Source organism: Mytilus galloprovincialis, chromosome 10 (genome assembly GCF_965363235.1).
Source record: "Mytilus galloprovincialis chromosome 10, xbMytGall1.hap1.1, whole genome shotgun sequence".
Lineage (NCBI taxonomy): Eukaryota > Metazoa > Mollusca > Bivalvia > Mytilida > Mytilidae > Mytilus > Mytilus galloprovincialis.
The window spans coordinates 90,651,551-90,670,983 of record NC_134847.1 but is presented as its reverse complement, the minus strand read 5'-3'; the positions used below and the strand labels follow the sequence as shown (position 1 = coordinate 90,670,983).

The 19,433-nt window shown below is 31.3% G+C and overlaps 2 protein-coding genes across 6 annotated transcripts in view; one reads left to right on the top strand and one right to left on the bottom strand.

Annotated features, from left to right (window-relative positions):
• LOC143048743 (rho GTPase-activating protein 8-like) overlaps positions 1 to 6,753 on the bottom strand; it is a 28,773-nt gene extending 22,020 nt beyond the window's left edge. For 2 of the 5 annotated variants that reach the window (XM_076222610.1, XM_076222612.1), the window contains exons 1-4: positions 6,447 to 6,753; positions 3,749 to 3,847; positions 3,190 to 3,219; positions 358 to 402 (exon numbers count right to left, since the gene is read on the bottom strand). In XM_076222610.1, the coding sequence (XP_076078725.1) occupies positions 358 to 402; positions 3,190 to 3,219; positions 3,749 to 3,847; positions 6,447 to 6,528 (256 nt within the window). In that variant the 5' untranslated portion in view covers positions 6,529 to 6,753. The remainder of the gene's footprint in view (positions 1 to 357; positions 403 to 3,189; positions 3,220 to 3,748; positions 3,848 to 6,446) is intronic. The other 3 variants (XM_076222614.1, XM_076222613.1, XM_076222615.1) reach the window with 3 other exon arrangements.
• Positions 6,754 to 6,793: 40 nt separating this feature from the next.
• Positions 6,794 to 19,433, top strand: part of LOC143048741 (uncharacterized) — a 31,811-nt gene continuing 19,171 nt past the window's right edge. The window contains exons 1-8 of the mRNA XM_076222607.1: positions 6,794 to 6,913; positions 11,218 to 11,297; positions 11,649 to 11,800; positions 12,320 to 12,393; positions 12,959 to 13,068; positions 13,599 to 13,736; positions 14,238 to 14,307; positions 14,745 to 14,912. Of these exons, the coding sequence (XP_076078722.1) occupies positions 11,228 to 11,297; positions 11,649 to 11,800; positions 12,320 to 12,393; positions 12,959 to 13,068; positions 13,599 to 13,736; positions 14,238 to 14,307; positions 14,745 to 14,912 (782 nt within the window). The 5' untranslated portion in view covers positions 6,794 to 6,913; positions 11,218 to 11,227. The remainder of the gene's footprint in view (positions 6,914 to 11,217; positions 11,298 to 11,648; positions 11,801 to 12,319; positions 12,394 to 12,958; positions 13,069 to 13,598; positions 13,737 to 14,237; positions 14,308 to 14,744; positions 14,913 to 19,433) is intronic.

Below are 19,433 nucleotides of genomic sequence, written 5' to 3'. Positions count from 1 at the left end.
TTTCATGCTCTCCTGGTTTATAAAGAAGATCCAAATACTACTTTCACATCCATCAATACATATCTAACATTGTGGTTATTTTGTTTTCTTCAGAATGATGTTTTTTTCTTCTCTTCAAATTATACAATTTTTTTTCTGTCTGACATAGATTGTTAGATTTACAATTTATTCTTTGTTTAATTAAACATGTATAACATTGATACAATATAACTTTAATATGCAATTACTTAAACATGTGCATTACATTTTATGCATTGCAATCGCCCAAAAGAGCAGCTAACCCTAACCAATGTATTGTTGAATGTACCAAAAGTATAAATGGATCACAAATGCAATGTCCACAACATTTGATCTTACCTTCCTCCCATGATGTCATTGGTACATTATAATCTTCTGTTATTCCTTAAATAATGAGCATCAGTCACTTAACAAAACATACCGGTTCATTAAAATCTTATTTTATTCCTTAAATAATTAGCATCAATCACTTAACATACCGGTACATTATAATCTTCTGTTATTCCTAAAGTAATAACCATAAATCACTTAACATACCGGTACATTATAGTCTTCTGTTATTCTTAAAGTAATAACTATCAATCACTTAACAAAACGTACTGGTATATTATAATCTTCTGTTATTCCTAAAGTAATAACCATCAATCACTTAACATACCGGTACATTATAGTCTTCTGTTATTCCTAAAGTAATAACCATCAATCACTTAACATACCGGTACATTATAGTCTTCTGTTATTCCTAAAGTAATAACCATCAATCACCCGGTACATTATAATCTTCTGTTATTCCTAAAGTAATAACCATCAATCACTTAACATACCGGTACATTATAATCTTCTGTTATTCCTAAAGTAATAACCATCAATCACTTAACATACCGGTACATTATAGTCTTCTGTTATTCCTAAAGTAATAACCATCAATCACTTAACATACCGGTACATTATAATCTTCTGTTATTTCTAAAGTAATAACCATCAATCACTTAACAAAACATAATGGTACATTATAATCTGCTGTTATTCCTAAATTAATTACCATCAATATGATCAATCACTTAACATACCATGCAACCAAAGCATAGAACAGCCTCATTGCAGCAACCAGATGCTCCGCAGGGCGCAGCTTTATATGACTGCAGAGGTTAAACCCTGAACAGTTGGGGCAAGTATGGACACAACATTTAAGCTTGATACAGCTCTGAATTTGGATTGTGATTAAATAGTTGGCACAACATAGGTTTCTGACACAGAATGAATGTGGTCTAAGAACTTAAACTTAAAAACTTAAAAAATTTAAATTGGACATTTACCTATTATGGTCCAATATCCAAAATCTAAATACATGGTTAGATTCAGCATATTATAGAACCCCCAGAATTCAATTTTTGATGAAATCAAATAATGTTGAATTTGAGACCCTTTAGACCTCAATGTGGACCAATTTGATAACTGGGCCCAAATATTAAAAATCTAAATACATGGTTAAATTCAGCATATTGAAGAACCCCATATATTCAATGTTTGTTGAAATCAAACAAATTTTAATTTTGGACCCCGATTTGGACCAACTTGAAAACTGAGCCCATAATCAAATATCTAAGTACATGTTTAGATTCAGCATATCAAAGAACCCCAAGAATTCAATTTTTTGTTAAATCAAACTAAGTTTAATTTTGAACCCTTTGGACCTTAATGTAGACCAAGTTGAAAACAGGACCAAAAATTAAGAATCTAAATAGACGGTTAGATTTGGCATATCAAAAAACCCTAATAGTTCATTTTTTGATAAAATCAAACAAAGTTTAATTTTAGAGCCTTTTGGCCCATAATTCCTAAACTGTTGGGACCAAAACTCCCAAAATCAATCCCAAACTTTCTTTTGTGGTCATAAACCTTGTGTTAAAATTTCATAGATTTCTATTTACTTATACTAAAGTTGTAGTGCAAAAACCAAGAAAAATGCTTATTTGGGACGTTTTTTTGGCCCCTAATTCCTATACTGTTGGGACCATAGATTTCTATTTACTTTTACTAAAGTTATATTGTGAAAACCAAATGTCTTCGGACGACGATGACGTCATACCAATATACGACCAAAAATTTTTCAATTTTTGTGGTCGTATAAAAATCAGTTTGCATTAAACTGCAAAGAAGCTCAAATTCTGTAGAAATTTAATTAAGTAAATTGACTCAACAAGTGGTCTTTCTTGAAATGTAAAATAGTAGAAAATGTGAACCTAGATCCCTAATGAAAAGAGAAGAGCGGAAAGTGATCAATCTGTAAAACTTTTCATTTAAAAGTGAAATTTTTCTTTTTGTTTATGCAGCAAGAAAACGAATCCAATCTTTTATTCTTATTTTTTGAAACACATTATAAAGGCTATTTAATCTTAAGATTCTACCATTTAGTTATCTTTTTAACACCTAAAATTTGCTTTTCTATAATCATGATAACAATCCATACAAAAATATGGTAATTTTGCTCAAGCTCTAGCTTAAAAGAAGTAGCTCTGTGACTTTTTATTATACTCATTACCATGATTACCAAACTTCTTATTAAATTCATCCTCTTCTTACTTTTTTGTGCTTAGGTTATAATAAGAGCAAAAGAATTATAAAAAAGATTATTTCACCAATTTTCTAAAGAACTTCAGAGTTCAGATTTACATTGACTATAAAAGTGACAAAAGATGGAAGTGAATAGATTTCTTTATAAGAAAAAACTGTTAAAGTTATTTCTTCATGATTCTATTCAGTATACAGAGACTGTTTTTTGCTGATTTTATTTACACAAAAACACGGAGTTTACAATGTACATCTGATAAATTCCTGACCTTGTAGTATGTAAATATTGATTTGTTGATTTTTATATAACAACAAACACTCAATGATTCAATGGTAAAATACTGTTACACTTAAAATACATAAATAAGGGATTGATAGAATGTATCATACATGTAATGTATAGATAATGAGGATTTAAAATTAAAGCACTTTAAAGTTTAAAAATTTGAAAGTAATAACAAAATCTTTCATGCAAAACACATGCAAAATAAAAGCGTAGAAACCAGATCCTTGTGATCATAGATTCTCAGGATCTGTTTAATTCCAAAGATCCTTAAGATCTAACTAAAATCCAAAAATCTTGCACAACATGAGGTTTACCTTCTAATTCTGCTTCTAGATCTAACTCAGCTGATAAATAACAAATGTATTGATAAAGAAACATACTGGGCAATATATTGCAGAATAAAAGTTTATTAATCGTTTTATTTATTCATAAATCAAGTTTAAGATAAATATGATGTGTTTTGAATAGAAATTTCCTATCAAATGTATTTTTAAGTACTCTTTATATCTTGAGTTTTCATATAAAATATTATAATATTGAGATTGTGCAATTGCTAAGTAGACATTGTGTACCATGTGTACTGCCTCTCCATACCTGGAGCTTACCAGTCTGTCAGAACTCACTTAATATTTGTCTCCAATGAGTTAATGTTTTGCTTCATGTATGAGGAAAAAATTAACTGCTTGAACCTTTTTATCACACATTAAAAAGAGCTTCTCTGGAAGACATTGTACAGAACAATCGGTCAGAAATCCATTCATAAGTTAGTAAAGAGCTGTTAATAGGATCTTAGTTCAACGTTACATAAAAACAGTAGATTAAAATGCAATTTTAACAACATAGGATAAAATAATGTAAAGAAGTGGACAATACCTTCTTTAGATGCTAGCTGTAAGCCACTTTCATCAAACTCAAACTCTGGATCTTCAGTACTGGCAAATAATTCATTATCTCTGTTGGCTTCATGAAATTCTGTAATAAACAAAAAGCTGTTTGGTAGATTAAATAATATTGAGATATATGTTTTTAAGTCTTTACTTTTGTAAGTAATGTGTTGTTTCTGTTGTTTAGTCTCTTGATCTTTTTTTAATTTAAAAAATTATTGAAACATACTTCTGCTTTGTCTGTTATATGGTGGGGTTGTTGTCTCTTTGACACATTCCCCATTTCCATTCTCAATTTTATTTAAAGTCATGAAAGTGTGTGGTTTTTTGTTTGTTTGTTAAGACATACAACATGCATTTTCATGTTTTCATTCTTCTTTTAAAAAAATTGAGCTACATAAACTTGATTTTATCATGTCTATGTGGACACTTAATATAATAAGATGATTGAAGGATATGCTCTAAAATTTACATGTATATTTAAGAAAAATAGTCAAATGTTTTTATTTACATAATCTTATTATCAATTAACACTCAGTTGAAACATTTTAATGATTCTAGGAATGTTACAAAATGTTCTGATTTAAATGATTTTATATTTAAAATGAATCAATGACAACTGTTGTGAATTGCCCCCCTCCCCCCCCCCCCCAAATAAAGCATTTTTTTTTTTTGCTTTTGTGCAATAAACTATGCTGTTGAATATTAACCCCCCAAAAAAAATATTTGATGAAATTTTCTTTTAAATTCTGAAATCTCAAATGAGAACACCCCCCCTTTTTTTCCCTTATTCCCCAAAAAGTTCTTTCCTTCAAGATATGGTCAGTATAGTATCTCAATTCAAATTTCTGCAACCATAATTACTCATTTAAATACTTCTTAAAAGTTTTAAAATATAAATTGACATAGTATACATAGTCATGGCTAAAATTAATTTTAATTTTTCAGATTCAGATATTAATTAATAGTAACTGCTAAAAATAAATTGACAGGCAATCACCTCAAGACAATCATCATTTCTTAATACTTAATTTACAAGAAGTGTAAGGGAGGTAATCAAACAGTGTTCTTTAAATTGATTTGGATTACCTCTCTAACATTGCTTTTAAATTGTCTCAATAGTCCTTTAACCAGAAAAACACTTGTTTTTTTCCCCTTTTTTGCCCCTATTTACTAAATGGTTTCAGCCATAACCTCCCAAAGTTATTCCTAACCATCCCTTTGTAGTATGAAAACTTGTATAATTTCAGAGAGATTCATATAATTTAACACAAGTTATTGTCTAGAAACTACAAAAAAGCTTATTTGGGCCCCCTTTTTTGACCCTATTAAATTCCTAAACAGTTGGGACCATAACCCCCAAAATCAATCCCACACTTCCTTTATTGGTTATAAACCTTCTGTTAAAACTTCAAGATTTCTTTTCACCTACATTGTATACTAAAGTTATTATCCTGCAACCATCTGTATTTGGATGACGCAGACAATGACAACAATGTGATACCAATACATGTACGAAATTTTTTTTTTAAATTTTTGCGGCCGTATAAAGGGTAAGATACCATTGAAATAGGTTGAATAACTTGCCCCACTTATGAAAAAGGGTAAAATCCTGTTGAAATAAGCTTAAGGTCTGCTCCACTCATGACAACTAGATAAACTACGATGACTTTAGTATTCATGGCAACTCGCCTCACTTAAGAAAAACAATGCAATCCCGTTGTATATCTATGTCTCTGCCCCACTTATAAATAAATTCAACACATATGAAAACCTAAGATAAACATGTTTTTGTAGTTATTTTAAACATATTCATTTATAGTGGATTGGGAAACAAGTTATTACAAAAGTTGAACTTATGTTAATCCCTTTCCACTATATATGAGTGCCTTTTTTGTAGTTCTTTTCATTTTGATGAAAAAGAAGTGAAAATCAGTATTTCTGTGATGTGACTTCCAACTAGCCCCACTTGTGTTTTTTAAGTTGAAATAAAGCAGAAAGAAGTAAGCATCAACATTTCTTTGACGTTTTTCCCCCTGTTAAATATATTCAATGTTTTGTAAGATAAGTTAAGAATCATGTGTGTTTACTGGCATGATAACACATAATGGAGTACTAGTACTAGATGAAATGTCCGCACTAGAAACATGAACATGATAACACATATATTGTATACAATAGATTGTCATTAGATAGTTCTGTAGCTGTCTGCTGTCGAGAACTTTTAGGTTTTTTTGGTATTCTGTGTAGATTAGTTTTCATTTAAGTGGGGCGAGTTGGCAGACCTGAAAATTTGTATTCATCTAGATTTTACGTAATTTGCATTATGTGGGGCTTGTTGGCAAAAGAAAAATTTATGAGATTTTACTCTATTCACAAGTTAGCTGTCAGTTAACTGCGAGTACTCTCATTTACATTGTCATTTCAGGGCCTGTTATAGCTGACTATGCAGTATGGGCTTTCCTCATTGTTGAAGGCCGTAAGGTGACCAATAGTCGTTAATTTCTGTGTCATTTTGGTCTCTTGTAGAGAGTTGCATCATTGGCAATGATACCACATTTTCTTTTTTATATGATATTCTGAATTTTTGTTGGTTTTTCACTTTCTTTTATTTTTTTTATCATATTAGAAATGACAAAACTCTTCTATGACATGCAACATTCAGTTTGAATATTAAAATCTCTTACCTGCTAACAGCTCTGAAGAGAGTTCCTCTCCACTTGGAGTATCTGTTTTATTTTGAAGGCCTTGCTCATTTGTTGAACTCATAATTTTCCCTTGGATAACACACTCTCTTTCAGTTGACCGACATTTTCCTATCGGCAGACTTAAATTTTACAAAACCATTTATCTATGTTTTCTTTAAGGATGTACGTTTATCGTTTATGACAGTCTTATGTTCTTTAATACAGGGGAATAAAAGTATGAATGTCAAAATTTTGGTGATGACAGAAAACAACATCCGGTAAGCTTCGCTTCCTGTTTTTGTTGTCTCCCTTTCTGGGTTGGTTTGTCCAATCAATGAGCTTTTTACAAAATTCTTTGTCAAATCAAAACAACTAAGAAGCACTTTAAAAAATGTCAGGGAATTATGAATGGATATGAAAACCTTGAGTATATAAAACAAAAGGAATAAGTTTAATTGTAAAAGAAGGTTACTGAATTTTTAGTATGGTTTATAAGTATATATATCTAGTACTACTACTAGTCAAATCGGCACCTGGTTACTGGTAAAATTATTCGACACCTATAATTTTGGCCACAGGCACTTGTTTCTATCCATACGAAGGTCGACTATCCATATAAAGCTTCTATTTATATGGATAGTCGACCTTCGTATGGAATGAAACAAGTGCCTGTGCCACAGTCACTTGTTTCTATCCATGGGAAGGTAGACTATCCATATATAGAAGCTTATATATATATATATAAGAAAATTATTAAAAGATAATAACGGTTTCAATGCATCACTTTACCGTTATTATCTTTTAATAATTTTCTTATATGTTACCAGCATACGGACTTTACTTAACTTTTTCTTATATATATATATACATGATATATATGCGTAGTCGATCTCCCCATTGATAGAAACAAGTGCCTGTGTTCATCTATTGACATAAGACATAAAGCTTTATTTAGAGTCGGTATAAGCAAGCAATTACAAACATAAGCTCTGAAGAGCTTGGCAAAGTCAATACGGCTACTGGTCAATTCACAGGCACTTGTCTCAGAAAAAAATTTCCTACATACCTTAATATAACACAAGGTACTTAACTTGCATTTTAGAAAAATGTAAGGTGGTGACGAATTTCCGTTATATGCCGCTTTAGAGGCTGTCAACCCCACTAAAACTTATTATATCATAAATCTAAATTGATTTATCTTTACAATGGTGTAATCACTGTATAACATGCCTACATTTGTTGTCGGATGATTCCGTAGCAATCCTACCCAAGTATGGCAGTCGTAATTATATCGTCAACGTACACACAAAATTTTGGCAATACTCGTCTCGCAGTAAATGAGTAATTATAAAAAATTGTTTTAAAAAAAAACTGTTAGTTTTCGTATGAATAGAACTTATCATACAGTTAGCAGGTTAGTAAAATTGTATAATATACCGTGAAAAAAATCTAACAAGTATTGTTTCTGGTATGTATAACTATTAAGTTGCACTCACCTACATCAGTTTTTATTTTTTATAAGTATGATACAACTCTATGTACTTTAAAGGGAAAATTCACGATTTTTTACTTATGGTTTAAATATGTTCATTATGACATAATATATACATTCACAAAGTTTTATCGCTATATGTGCAGTAATAAAGGAGAAATTCAATAATTAATGAAAAAATATCAACTACTTCCTGTAGGTCGTGACGTTTTCTCCTGATTTTTGCATGCCGGGATTTAAAATACAATCATTAAAAGTCTTGGTTTTTAATCATATTTTAACGTAATCGTAAGCGCGCCGATGACTTATGCTTTATCTAATAACCATCCGATAATAAGAAGATAAAACGCACAGACGTTCAATTGTACTCATTCGTGAGATAAATTATCTATGTTAAACGTATATATTCGAATTATTTTTGTAGACAACACAAAAAGTTATAAATTTATTTTTAATAAATGCATTTTCGGACTGATAAGGTGAACAAATTAAAGTACAATAATCTGTAAAGACAATATGTTGGTGTACTATTATTGACCTTTTACTATCTCTGCTATGGCTAGGTTTATACGATGTGTGTATTCACGGTTCTGTGGCAATACTCGTAGATGGCTTGTTGAAAGGTAAATTGTTATTTGCACTTCGGTATTTAACCACGCCTCTAGGGCACACCTTGCCAGGTGTGACTGTCTATTCGGATCAGTGGTAGCATTTAATATACACATTAAAAATACATATTCAAGTTGGTGACAAATAAAAATTGGTCGCCGTGGAATTATTTAATTATATTTGGTGCTATTATTTATTTGAATTCAAATAAGTTAATTTACTAAGAAATACACAATTTTCGGTTAAAGACGGGAAACTTAATTCATATGTCAGAATGAAATGATATACAAGTCTTGTCCTTGATTTATGTCTCATAAAAAAGGGGGACTTAGAAATTAGAAATAGCTTTACTAAATCATTTTTATTTTTCTTTATTAGGCGAAAAAATGTACGAGAACACTTACATTTAGACTTTTGAAAGCCATGTATTAATTAATATATGAAACTATCTGAAGATAACTCTACCGAAGCGGAATATAATATGTACGAATAAAGAAAAAAATATTTTTGTAATGGAATCGAAAAATTACGAATAGATATTCTTTTCAAGTGTGATAAACGTCAACCAAATTTATTCATGATGGGGAACGTCCTTATTAAAATCTGAGACAACTATAATAATCGTCGTCTCCCAACGTATATGTATACTTAAATAACTATTTGATCAACGATGTTTAAAATTAAAAGACAACGAATTTAATGTTATCTTTCCCTATTTTTGAATGTTATTATAAGTCTGTTCAACTTGCAAGAATACCCCTAAAGCGGACAAATATCCGACAAGCAGTTTATTCTTTAAATTGCTGTCATTGAATATCAAGAAAGAAAATAAATCCCGAAATTGATACTCAATAGTTTTCCTAGAAAATATTCACATTCCTTGGGGATTATTAGTGTACGTCCAGTTGCATATATTTTACATGAATGTTGGAACAATTGTGATGATGACGAATTTCGTCCTTTATTCGAGAACAATTTAATTGATATATAAATCTGTGAGTTTACTATGTTCTTAACTTCGATGAACCAAAGCAAGTTATAAATTGACCTGTATTTAAATCAAATTGTTTCTTTTTTTTCTTCTTCTTCTTTTGGTATACAATAGTCTATCGAATTCGTTGATTACATACTGTTGGCATACATGGACTAGTCTATTTACAAAACTTTTACCACAATTTACACAAAATGTATGTTTCTTTCTTATGTTCAATGTATACATGTATACATATTTTAAATTGCGCTACTGACTATAGTTCCGTAACTTTCTACCAGGCGTATGTATACACGAATCGTCGACAAGTGCGCACATTTTTTTAGATCAATAATTCTGGTATGTTCCAATCTGTCCTAAACTATTGACAACGAGTATATATTACATTTTCCCAAATTAACCCTTGGAAAAATATGTAAATAGATTTGTATTTCTTCAATTATTTTTTTTTGTATTATTTTTTTTTTTATAAATAATATTCTTTACACCAGAAATGTTATTTATAAACAAGCGTATGAGTTCAGTAATGACTAGTATATTATATCACTTTCGGACACGCAAGACAAAAATGTATATTATACATGCACCTGATAGTTCAAAATGGAAAGTTATAAGTAACGGTCGTGTACACTGATCAATACCTACAGAAGTGAAACGATGCATGAACTTGCAAGCCCGCCGGACAGGAAATCGATTGAATACCTGGACGTGTCACCTTACACCCCTTTCAATACCTTTGGGAGTAATACCTTTAGCCATGCTGGTGATCAGATAAGGGAAGATCCGAATTTATTTAAATAAAGTTTATTACTTGAAAGAATTATGAACGAATTAGATTTTCGAAAACAATTTCCACGGAACACTTATTTATCATTTTATGATTTGAACTTTGACTTTTTAACTAATTACAATATTATCAGTTTAAAAATAACAGACTATATGGTTATTTAAAAATATAAGACCATTTTCCGTATCAAGTTAGTCAGTCAGATAAAACAACCGTACGATTGACAAGATATCGACACGCAATTACGACTACATCGTTTACTGTAGTTTTGTTCCTTTGTGGTTTATTGACATATCGGGATTTTTCATCGGAGAAGGTGACAAGATGGCGGAGAGTAGAGAACTGATACTCAAAATTTAAAATCGATGGTGATCTCTTATTTAGCGGAATAAAACTTTAATATCTATAAATTTGAGCATTTTTATACAGAATGGACATAATATCAATTTTTGATTTTTTTGCGAAGTTTCCCTTTAATGCAATGTGAAATTTCATTAGGACATTCCATGTTTATGGGTCAGCAGAAGACATGGCTTATTTCATGACCGTAGATTGAGGTATATAAATCAAAACTGACCAAGGACACCACAAAACTTCAATCAGATTTGGAACTGAATATGTAAGATTTAATATTTTCTGCCATGAACTTATGACAGAAACTTTTTCACAGTACGTTGTGGCCACAGACATATTAATGTTATGACATATTGTCTGGATGATATTTACCTATGCTGTATTGTCTGGACAATATTTACCTTTGAAATATATAAGTTCTTACTTGGGTCAATCACTTACAGAATATGGCAGAGTTTACCAAGCCATTTCCAACAGATTTACAGTTTACTCACAAACATGTACTTCATTGTACTTAATTCCTTTTTTTATTTTACAGATCTGGAACCATGACATCCATGAGCTCTTTGAAGAGTAAGCTACACAAACTGAAGAAGGAGGATACCAGTGAGGTGACAGGTTAGTATTGGTTAGCTAATCTGGCTTTGTTTTAACATGATATTATCTGTCGCTTTATCAGCATGTCATGACAGATTTATAGCTTTACCTAGCCATTTCATAAATAAGAAAAGATATGAATGTCCACTCTTAATGGCTTTAGATGTAGAACTGTCCTTTTAGTTAAAAAATGGCAAAGCATTGAAAATCTTTAAAAATTATGATGTTCCTAAATACTACTTCATTTTTTCATTTCTAAACATGCTAAATAAAAACAATAAATAAAAACACTTTATTGGAAAAGAGTGAAAACATTTACAACTATAGCTCTTACCATTCCTTTTCTTTACTTAACTTCCAAGAATTTTTCAGATTATAAAACATGGATGAGAAAGATAACTGACTGTGGGAACCGTGCTGAAGATTGGTTAGAATATACAACTTACATGAGACACAATCTGAACTTTAATGATAGGTTCCAGGCTCATAACTTTCTCTCTGATCTGTATGAGAAAGCTTTCAGGGTAAGAGTCCCATACAAACTTTAATGATAGGTTCCAGGCTCACAACTTTCTCTCTGATCTGTATGAGAAAATTTCAGGGTAAGTGCTCCATAAAAACTTAGAAACACACTATACTTGTAGCTATGTATATTTGAGATCATACTATTTTTATTTAATGTCTAATATGTTACACGATCTTTATTTAGATCTGAGAGCACACTATCTTTAAATTCAGAGATCACACTATATCACTCAGATGTCACACCATATTTATTTATATCTTAGAGATCACACAATCTTTAAATCTCAGAGATCACGCTATATCTCTCAGAAGTCACACAATATTTATTTAGATCTGAGAGCACACAATCTTTAAATCTCAGAGATCATACTACGGTATATCACTCAGATGTCAGACCATACTTATTTATATCTCAGAGATCACACTATCTTTATTGATATATATTTCAGAGATCACACTACATTTATGTCTTAAAAATCACACCATCATTATTAATATCTCTCTGTCTTTATTTACAGGCTATTGATGGAAAGGCAAATAAAGACAATGAAGCATTTGCTCATCTATTTATAGACTTTGCTGAGGTCAAAAGGTAATATAACAGATAGATTATTGTAATAATTTTGTAAGATTGTGGAGATAGCACAACGATGCCATACAGTACTTTCGTGAGATTGGTTAATGAATATTTGTTACAAACATGAGCACCAATATTTACTTCCCAAAATTGCAAATGCAGCTCTGAACCAATTTGTTTTGTCCTTAATATCATGATCAACGTTAATTCCTCCATTTCTTGTAGGGATCTTTGGCATATCAAAACTATAGTCACAACATGTACTTATAGTACAAAATTAACTTAAAGCTTTTATTTTTTATTCTCTGATATTTTGTTTGTGAGGTGTTGTCTTTTCCTTTATCCTTGACTCTAATTTTCCTTAGAATTCAAATTTATGTGGGAAATGGTATTCCTCAATGATGAAATTATGGAAAATAACAATGGCTGTTTTGTTTGACAGTTTTTAAAACAGCAATTTCTTACTGTGGTATAACTAAATAAAGTGAATGTTAACTGCCATAGTATTTTGTTTAGTCAAGAAAATTTATTTCCAGAAACAAAAGCATAGTTTGATAATTGATTTATTCATAATTTACAGTGAACAGTTGCTATTGGAAGATGCCATTCAGCTGCTAACAGAAGCAAGAAACATAGTCAAAAGATATGCCATAGTTCATATTGCTTCAGCAGAGCTAGAGGTCAAAGAAGGTAAACATTTGTATTTTTTGTTTAAAGAATATTATAAAATATGCATTTAAACTTGACTGGCTCATAGGGGTGTGAGAGCCTTTGCAATCATTGTGTGTCCATTGTCCAATTAGGGAGAAAAATATACAAGTTTTGGAGTTATTTCCCCTGAAATATACATATTTCACAATTTTCCCTGTTATTTTGAAAACTACAGTAGCTAGGTTAAAAGTTAACACTGCATAAATGATGAGCATGATAAGATCTATCTCCTGGAATATTTTTGTCAATCTGTTTTGGATTATTTGTTCTTTAAAAGTAGATTTGTTTTACTGTTTTATGCAATTTTGACTGTTACCTAAATAACAAAAATGTGCTAGCTTAAACATGTAAACTGCAAAAATGTTAAGCATCATAAAGAGTTACTGTATTATGTGCATATTAAAGTCATAATTAGTAAACAAAAACATCACTTGTTCTGTATATAAAATTGAAGGTATATATTCCAAGTCATTTTATTTGTGTAAATTTGTGTTTTCTTTGTTTTGTAGGAAATATTAGTAAAGCCAGAAATATTCTGAACAAAGCTAGATTGTTTAAATTTGAGCCTACAGAACTATTAGTGGAAGCTTTAAAGAAACTTGATGCTGGAGAAACCATTTTACTGTCACCAAGGCATAGAAGATACAGTATGTATATTCACATACTTGCTAAGTAGAAGCACAAGTTGCATTGTCTAATGTTTTTTTACATTATTGAATTTTAAGAAGGTGTGGCTTAGGATTCAAATTATTGACAACTGGCTTATGGACACTCCTTACAGAAAAATGATTCCACTGAATTTGTATTAAAAAACTAGTTCTATACTGACAAGATTACCATTAATAATATTTCTAAGAAGTCTTTTTATGGACTGTTAATTATATGGTTTCACACTTACAAGTTGTTTCTTTTATAGTTACTAAATAAATCATCATGCAGGTCTATGCAAAAATTAGATAATTTATCAGAGTAAAATTTGTTAAGATTTGAATTTAAGTTTAGGGTATATTTTTAAAGGAAAATCTTTCAGTAAATTCTATAATGCAGGTTCAGCTAAATACTGAAACTGGTTATGGTAAGATGTATATATGATGAAGTCCATGTTACCATACAGCATACTGATGAGAAACAATTTTATATTTTTGTAGGTTCTAGCCAAAGTAAAGTGAACCTGTCGGATGATAGTCAAAGCATATTCCATGGTGGTGCTCCTGAAGGGTAGGAATTAATGTTATTCTTATTGATACAGAGCTTTAATTGCTGTTCTTCATCTCAAAGTCACAATGGATCATGTTAACCTTTAATATGCCTAATGCACTGACAGTAAATAAGTAGTAGCTAGTATTTTGGTGGAATTAAAAAAGTGCAACATTTATAAATCACTTGATAAATGTAAATCAAAAATCCTCTCAGTCGATTATCGAAACTTATTCTGTAGTTTTTTTAATTTCAACCTATACCTATCTTTTGTAAGTACTGATGAAAATGGTTACTGTATCAGGTAATTAACGTTTCCTGCAAATAATAGATTAATTTGTGATGCACAGTTTACTACAAAACAAAATGATATAAGATTGCGCAAGTTGCTTGCTATGATATTTCTCAGTTCTATTTATAAATGTTAAGTTAGGAAGTTTGATTGTGATGTGCTTTAGGAATTTACAAGAACATATTGGACCCGATGAAATGGAGACTGCACCAGTTATGATGGAATCTCATAAAGAGAAATATGTAACAGTGCGGGCCAACTCCTGTAGACCTGCCATGAGAAGTTATAGTAGTACACCAGAAATGAGGAGTCTGTCCAATCTTCAGTGGAAAAGGTATGGTCTACCACTATATGATAAGGAAGACAATTTAAAAATATTTGGTAATGAGAATTGGAACATATTTTGGTCAATTACTTTAAGCAAAATTTTCATTGACTTCTTCCTTCAACATTATCTAGATGGTATAAAGTTTACACTCTTAATATTCTCGAGCTATCTCCCTTTCCAAATATAAAAATAGCTGAATTTGCCATATATTTTCAAGCATCTGTGTCCTTTGGACACATTCTTTTATTAAAGAATTGTTAAAATTACACCTTGAGAACACAACTCCTCTGTGACCTTTTTATACAAAACTCTAATTGGTATGATTTTATGCCATCCATTTATACCTGCATTTTTATGCCCCACCTACGATAGTATTATGTTTTCTGGTCTGTGGCTCCGTTCGTCTGTGCATCCGTTCAGGTTAAAGTTTTTGGTCAAGGTAGTTTTTGATGAAGCTGAAGTCCAATCAACTTGAAACTTAGTAGACTTGTTGCTTACGATATGATCTTTCTAATTTTAAAGCCAAATTAGACTTTTGACCCCAATTTCACAGTCCACTGAACATAGAAAATGAAAATGGGAGTTTCAGGTTAAAGTTTTTGGTCAAGGTAGTTTTTGATGAAGCTGAAGTCCAATCAACTTGAAACTTAGTAAACTTGTTGCTTATGATATAATCTTTTTAATTTTGAAGCCAAATTAGACTTTTGACCCCAATTTCACGGTCCACTAAACATAGAAAATGAAAGTGGGAGTTTCAGGTTAAAGTTTTTGGTCAAGGTAGTTTTTGATAAAATTGAAGTCCAATCAACTTGAAACTTAGTACATATGTTCCCTATAGTATAATCTTTCTGATTTTAATACCAAATTAGATTATTACCCAATTTCACGGTCCATGGAACATGGAAAAGGATAGTGCGAGTAGGGCATCCATGTACTTTGGACACATTCTTGTTTAGACTATTTTTATAGGAGTCAGTGTTCTCCCCAGGCTGTTTTAGCGTCGCGGTACCGCGACGCTATAATTATTTTTAGAATGTAATTTTTCTCGTTTCTGTATGGCAAAGCCATGTCCTAAATTGTGAACTTTCATCTAATTACCGCTTATGATCATAAAAAAATATATCACCGTTAATTGTAATCCCTTCAAGTCAGACAATAGAGGCAATTTAAAGAGATTACATAGTGTTAATTGCCCTTTGGGTGATAACTGGTTGGATACGAATACCCCAAGCTGTCACTTGTGACATGATTAATACCACGTGGTATGCAATCGCAAATTTCGACAAGGAGAAAATTAAATCAGAAAATCATAAAATAAAGCAAAATATATGTTTGCAAAATGAAAATTCAAAGAAACAAACATTTTTTCTCTTTTAAAAAGAGATTGAGTCTTATCTTTTTATTACTTTCAAAATATTAGTATTACTTTCTTTCTCTTCCTATTACTAGTTGTAAATCGAGAGTGAAAATTTTGATTTTGAGCTATATAAGTTTTGAACTTTCTTTAGAAAGTGATCATAATTGGCTTAAGCTTATGTTTCATCCATTTAATGCATTAAAAACGCCATATTCATTCCCAATCTCTTGTCAAACATTATTTTATTTTTACATTTTTCATTGCTTTCGGCGGCCATTTAATATTTTAGTGTAAACTACTGATCGGAATTGGACCAGATATGACAAAAATCTGCATTTTACAATAATAACTACATATCCACAAATGGCACAGTTGACAGAAAACTAAGCATTAACAGACTATTTATTAGATAACTTTGTTAAACATATATATCATTTTGATAAAAAAAAGTTTTTTAATTTAAATTTTATTGCTAAATGATACTTTCTCTTCCCTTTTTTTTGGTTATATGAACCAGTGTTTTTTCCTACATATTTAGTTCAATTGTATCTATACACATATATTTTTATTTGGCCCAAGAGGAAAAAAATAATTCTGGAACTATAAATGAATATAGAAAACATAAACTGAAAATACTGTTATCATGGTTTTAGTTTAATTGTATTCTCAGTTATGAATTCAACAACATAGACAGTGGCGGATCCAGAAATTTTCATAAGAGGGGGCCCACCGACTAACCTAAAGGGGGGCCCGCTCCAGTCCAATTTATGACAAAAATAAGCAAAGACCCATCGAAACAACATCTGATAAACAAATTTAATAATACTTTTAGATATTTGGATGATATTTTGGCTCTCAATAATGACGACTTCAGTATGTATATTAATGAAATTTATCCTGTTGAACTTACTTTAAATAAAGCTAATACTAACAATGACCACTGCCCTTTTCTCGATCTTGATATCTATATCACTAATGGAAAGCTGAATACTAAAATTTATGATAAAAGGGATGATTTTTCATTTCCTATCGTTAATTATCCGTTTTTAGATGGTGACGTTCCCTTGTCACCATCTTACGGTGTTTATATATCTCAACTTGTACGATTCGCTCGTGTATGTAACAATGTTTTAGATTTTAACGAGAGAAATTTATGTATTACTGAAAAATTATTACACCAGGGTTTTCGATATCACAAACTAGTCAAAACATTTACTAAATTTTATCATCGGTATAAAGACATCATTCGTAAATATAGCTCAACATGCAGACTTCTAATACGTTCAGGTATTTCACATCCAATTTTTTATGGTAATATTCTTTATAAAGCACAAAGGTGTCAGTATTCACCTCAGAAACTTACAAAACCTTTGAATAGACTTATTAAGAAGGGATATAATTACGATACTGTTGTCAAGTCATTAAAGATTGCATATTTTGGCGTTAATATTGAGTCACTGATAAGGTCTTTGCATTGGAACTAAACACATTTATTCTAAAAACAGTTGTTGGCATGACACGGGTTATGTTCTTCTCATATATGTTATGATGGTATGATACTAAACCCCTAACAGGAAGGATTGTGCCTGATGTTCATATGATGAAATCATAATCTTTCAGTCAGTTTAGTTGAAGTCTGGAGCTGGCATGACAGTTAACTGCTAGTAGTCTGTTGTTATTTATGTATTATTGTCATTTTGTTTATTTTCTTTGGTTACATCTTCTGACATCAGACTCGGATTTCTCTTGAACTGAATTTTAATGTGCGTATTGTTATGCGTTTACTTTACTACATTGGTTAGAGGTATAGGGGGAGGGTTTAGATCTCACAAACATGTTTAACCCCGCCGCATTTTTGCGCCTGTCCCAAGTCAGGAGCCTCTGGCCTTTGTTAGTCTTGTATTATTTTAATTTTAGTTTCTTGTGTACAATTTGGAAATTAGTATGGCGTTCATTATCACTGGACTAGTATATATTTGTTTAGGGGCCAGCTGAAGGACGCCTCCGGGTGCGGGAATTTCTCGCTACATTGAAGACCTGTTGGTGACCCTCTGCTGTTGTTTTTTATTTGGGCGGGTTGTTGTCTCTTTGACACATTCCCCATTTCCATTCTCAATTTTATCAGTGATTCCCTATATAAGCAACCAAATTTTTTCCCAAAAAAGGGGGGGCCCAGGCCCCCTGGGCCCCCCTAAGTCAGCCTCTGCTAGACACAAAGAATAGGGTGGAATAGAATATTTTATTCACCAAATAAGGGCCTATAGCATACAAACAATATAATACATTTTGTAATAAACAATAAAATATATAACATAAAGGAAATAGAGCATTACCACGACGCGACAAATTGCATTGAAAAAAAATACAATTTATTTTTTACGCCAAATGTGATGCTATCCAAAATTTCTGGGGAATACACTGGGAGTCATGGTACTAAGACTCGTTTTTCATATATATTTAAAAGGTATTTTGAGAATAAAAAACAACACAACTCCTCTGAGAAGAAATGACAGAAAGCTTTCATGCTTAATACAATTGTTTGCTATAATATGTAGTGAAAGCTTTGCAGACGTCCATCTGTTTTTTGTTGTTGCAAATATTCATTTTATACTTGTCTCAGCTACATGTCGCCAGGTAAATATAAAAAAGAAGATGTGGTATCATTGCCAATGAGACAACTGTCCACAAGATACCAAAATGACACAGACATTGACAACTATAGGTCACCGTACGGCCTTCAACAATGAGCAAAGCCCATACCGCATAGTCAGCTATAAAAGGCCCTGATAAGACAATGTAAAACAATTCAAACAAGAAAACTAACCGCCTTATTTATATAAAAAAAATGAACAAAAAACCAATATGTAACACATAAAAAAGCGACAGCCACTGAATTACAGGCTTCTGACTTGGGACAGGCACATACATAAATAATATGGCGGAGTTAAACATGTTAGCGGGATCCCAACTCTCCCCATACCTGGGACAGTGGTATAACAGTACAACATAAGAACGAACTATAAAAATCAGTTGAAAAAGGTTTAACTCATCAGATGGACAAAAATACAAGTGGACGTGGCCGGGTACTTATACATCCGACACAAAAAGACACAATGAACAGATCTGAGAATACTCACAGTGATCTGACAGCTAGTTCAAATACACTAAAA